This window comes from Panicum hallii, chromosome 2 (genome assembly GCF_002211085.1).
Source record: "Panicum hallii strain FIL2 chromosome 2, PHallii_v3.1, whole genome shotgun sequence".
In the NCBI taxonomy this organism is placed as follows: domain Eukaryota; kingdom Viridiplantae; phylum Streptophyta; class Magnoliopsida; order Poales; family Poaceae; genus Panicum; species Panicum hallii.
In genome coordinates this window covers 7,776,754-7,780,667 of record NC_038043.1, presented here as the reverse complement: position 1 = coordinate 7,780,667, position 3,914 = coordinate 7,776,754, and the positions used below count along the sequence as shown (strand labels likewise).

At 46.8% G+C, this 3,914-nt stretch overlaps 1 protein-coding gene across 1 annotated transcript; it reads right to left on the bottom strand.

The window, feature by feature from the left end:
• Nucleotides 1-1,660: 1,660 nt before the first annotated feature.
• On the bottom strand, nt 1,661-3,277 carry LOC112882130 (F-box/FBD/LRR-repeat protein At1g13570-like). The gene is made up of 2 exons (XM_025947118.1): nt 2,238-3,277; nt 1,661-2,155 (listed from the first exon to the last, which is right to left on the bottom strand). The coding sequence occupies exons 1-2, from the start codon at nt 3,243-3,245 to the stop codon at nt 1,802-1,804; spliced, it is 1,362 nt and encodes a 453-aa protein (XP_025802903.1). The 5' UTR covers nt 3,246-3,277; the 3' UTR covers nt 1,661-1,801.
• Nucleotides 3,278-3,914: the final 637 nt, after the last annotated feature.

Sequence of the window (3,914 nt, the reverse complement as noted above, 5' to 3'; positions counted from 1 at the left end):
CATGAAGGATTGTGTGGTGAACTTTTGCCAGAACAATGCAAAAGCTCAGATGCTCCAAGTGAGCCAAATGTGAGCAAGCCATCTAGGAAAATTGATCCTATCTTGTATCTATTTTCTGGTGCTGGCTCTGGCATCGGATTTGCCGCAACTGCCTTGATAAAATGGGTTCGTATTAGCAAGAGGTGTAAAATTGTAAAGACTCAACAAATCATAAAGAATGCGGAAGAGTACTATGTCTTGTTTCCAAATAATATGTGGAATGAAATGGATTCCAGAGATGCAATGGTTTGTATGCTATTTTCAAATTTTGCTATAGGACAACTTTCAGTAAGGCCTGCATACTATATCATTGGGCACTTTCTTCGCCGGTGTATTTCTCAATGCTACAGTATACGTTTTTGTTGCGTGTTACAGTATTGTCAGTGTCCATTTCCCAAGAATTTGTTTGTCTTTACTCATATAGAAATCATGAATGATCTCCAAATCAAAAGAATGGTAAAAATGGACTTTGAATAGCACTTAAAAAACTGCTCCCTTATAACATACAAGACTAAGCTAATGTCCGATCAACTAAAACTACTATTTAGAAGCAACTCTTTGAAGCGTCAGAAGAAGTCCAAGTAATAGCATTCAATAATATGAACTCAGCACGTTCTAAATCATGTCCTTAAATCAATCTCATTGGATTTCTTTTCCATAACAAATTAGGCTACGCTGAAGTCCCTTTATGGATCCACTCTAGCTTGGGCAGAATAAAATAAGCATCAATAATTTTTGGGAAGTCAAACAGGAACTATTCGACTAATTGAGTACCAAGAGCAAACGCAGCGTATTACCTTTTGACACCCTGTTTAGGAAAATTTTCCACTTATAGGGACTGAAGTGTTTCCTATGAAATTCTTGCGCTACAACATATGTTGAATCTACTACATTAATAACTTCTCTTTCAAAAATTAAGATAACTTATATTAACTAAAAAAAATCAATGGAAAAAGGGTGACAGGATCATTGTGGAAGCTATGTCTTAATAAGGTAACTCTTCCAGGCTTCCAGCATATGCAATGAAAACAACCATAAGAAGAAGAGCATGAATATGGGTGCAAATAAGGGCTTCAATCTGTACTATATGGAACAAGTATTCACATATATCACAATAAATCTTATAGTGGCACTTGGACAGAATGACAGGTTAGCAATCAGAAAAAAAAAAGTGTGCAACATTTCAAATGCAGCAGATAAATGCACTTGACGTGGGGAACTAGCATGCACAGTCAACAGCAAGCAGCAACAGAAATGGGATGGATGAGATAGGTATAAAAAATTGTTTCACACCTGGCACCTTGCATTGAGAACTGCTTCAGAAGGCATCGTGCACAAATGACGACAATTCAGCATGAGGCTTATGAAAACAAAAAACTCAGACGATAATATTGTTGAAAGTGAAAGAACCCTTTCAATGACTCTGTTGCCCTTCAGTAAACTGAAACTAAAGCATTTACTCAACAATCAAATAAGAATCACTCAAAGAACAAGCCGAACAGAAGTGTGGTGCCCTTCTGCACTATCAAGGCAATATCCCAACTAGTCAGCAGGATCTGATTGAAACTGGATAGCATACAGCTGCAGTTTGGCAAAGGTTTCACCCAGGTCTCAAAGAGAATTCATGAAAATTCCAGACACGTTTAATCCAAATCACAGCTACACATAGGCTTCATCCATGTACAGAACATGATCACTTTTTATCTTTGTGATAAAATTAATGATAGGAAAAATGGAGAGAACATTCAGTAAGAGTCTAAGGTTAAGTGTCAAAGGGATCAACTAAAGAAATGTTACTTGCTTGCTTTAGAAACCTGATGTAGCTCTTGGTGATCTTCTGAAAAACAAATTGAGCCCCTAGTGATGCCCTGTTGTCCAACAGTAATCGCCTTTTTTGGTTTGTCAACCATGAAAGGTTGCAGTCATTCTCACACAAGAATTTCATAACCCGTAGAACTCTTGCACTACGAACAAGAAACATGGCTAGCTGAAGCTCATGCTTTCGCCCTCTGTAACCTTTCAGCACCACTGTCTTGAGACGATAGTTGAGGCACTCTAGGGGATCATCCATCTCATAATTCAATATTTCCATGCTCTGGGGAACAACCATGTGAGACTGCAACTCAACAATAAAATCCATCAATATAAGCTCTAACCAGGAATGAACAATCAACATTTTACCCATAGGCAGTAATTACCGTGACATAGAGCGTCTCCAAGCAGGGGAAGCACCGGAGGAAGACTGCCACAGGCTTCACCTGCGGATCTGCCATCTCCAGCGCAAGTGTCCTCACACACCGGAACTCCGCCGACAGTCTAACAGCGCGCATCGAGCGAAACAACGCGGAGCCAAGCTGCAGCTCCGGGATCCCGACCCCCAAGTAGCCAAGCATCTGCAGCCGCGGCGCATGCATTACATTTATCGATGGGCCCCAGTTGATGTCGTGCGCGAGCAGCCTCTCCAGGGCAGGCGCATCCTCGACGATGAGGTGCTCCAGCTCCTCGGCACCCTCCAGGACGCGCCGCCGCGTCAGGGAGACCGACACCGTGAGGCTGCGCAGGCTCCGGGACCGCACGCGGAGGGTCCGGCAGCCGAAGACCCGGTCGAGCGACAGGCTCGCGAGCTCGGGGCAGCCGGCCAGGAGGCCGTGGAGGGCGGCGGCGGCGGGGACCCGGGAGAGGCGGAGGGTGAGCTCGGCGAGGTGGGGGAAGTAGACTTCGGCGACGGCGGCGGCATCCTCGGGGAGGCGGCAGTTGGTGAGCTCAGCGGAGCGGAGGGAGCGGCAGGAGAGGAATGACGGCGGGAGGCGCAGGGGCTCGTCGGACGGGGGCCGGAGGACGAGTTCCTGGAGGTGCTTGGCGGCGAGGGAGCGGAGCCAGGAGTCGAGGTCGGCGGCGGAGGGGCGGGCGAGGAGGATGTCGAACCGCGCGGCGTTGCCGCGGTGGGAGGCGAGGATCCGGGAGACCACGGCGGGGAGGGAGGAGGTTGGGACCTGGAGGTGGGAGTCGAGGAGGTGGAGCGGCGCGGACGGCCAGAGGCGGCGCCAGCGGCGGGAGAGGATTTGGGTGCGAGCGGCGGCCGGGAGGGGGAGGAGCGAGAGGATGGTGGTGAGAATGCAATCGGGAAGGAGGCTGATCAGATCGGGGTCGTCGCCGCCGCAGCTGCCAGCGGCGGCGGGGATTGGCTTCGCTGGGGCAGTGGCCATTTGGGAAGAAGAAAGGGGACAGTCGTCGTCAGAGAAGCGGGAGCCCCGATTTCCATATTAATTAATCGTAATGACAGTTTCAGCATGCTCAGAACAGTGGGAAGTTCTCTCCACGAATTTCAGTTCTGCTCTTAAATCTTACGTCCAGATCCACGAAGTTCCGCTCTTAAATGTTACGTCCAGATCCACGAACTCTGGTTCCGAAAAAAATATGAATTTAGAGGTCAGCTCTATAAATTTTGTAGAGCTTTTTAAGGATGCTCAAAAGTCTATTTTCATACTTTCTTATGAAGTTGTGGGATAATTACCACAACAGTATCAAGATCTAGGCGGGTAAAGTTACAGGAAGATATCTTCGAACAGTAGCTACCAACACAAGAACATGATTAGAGCTGGAAAAATTGCTGATAACTCGTTAGATTGCTCGACTCGCAACTGGCTCAGCTCGGCTCGGTTCAATTCCTAACAAGCTGAGCATAACTTTGTGCTAGTTAGTATAACAAGCGAGTTCGAGCCACGCAAGCTGCTCGTGAGCCTAACGAGCTACGCGTACAACATTATTTCTACCTACGTTACAGGTCGTTTAGAAGTTAAGACTCAGTATTTTCTTTGTGGCTTTATACTTGTCCAATGTTCATTTATCCAATGTTTCGTTGAATGGACCGATCA

Bases quoted from the DNA above. Each gene is read 5' to 3' on its own strand.
- LOC112882130 (XM_025947118.1), bottom strand. From the start codon at position 3,245: ATGGCCACTGCCCCAGCGAAGCCAATCCCCGCCGCCGCTGGCAGCTGC. The intron at 2,156-2,237 runs GTAATTACTGCC...GTTGAGTTGCAG, and splicing joins TGGAGACGCTCTATGTCACG to TCTCACATGGTTGTTCCCCA.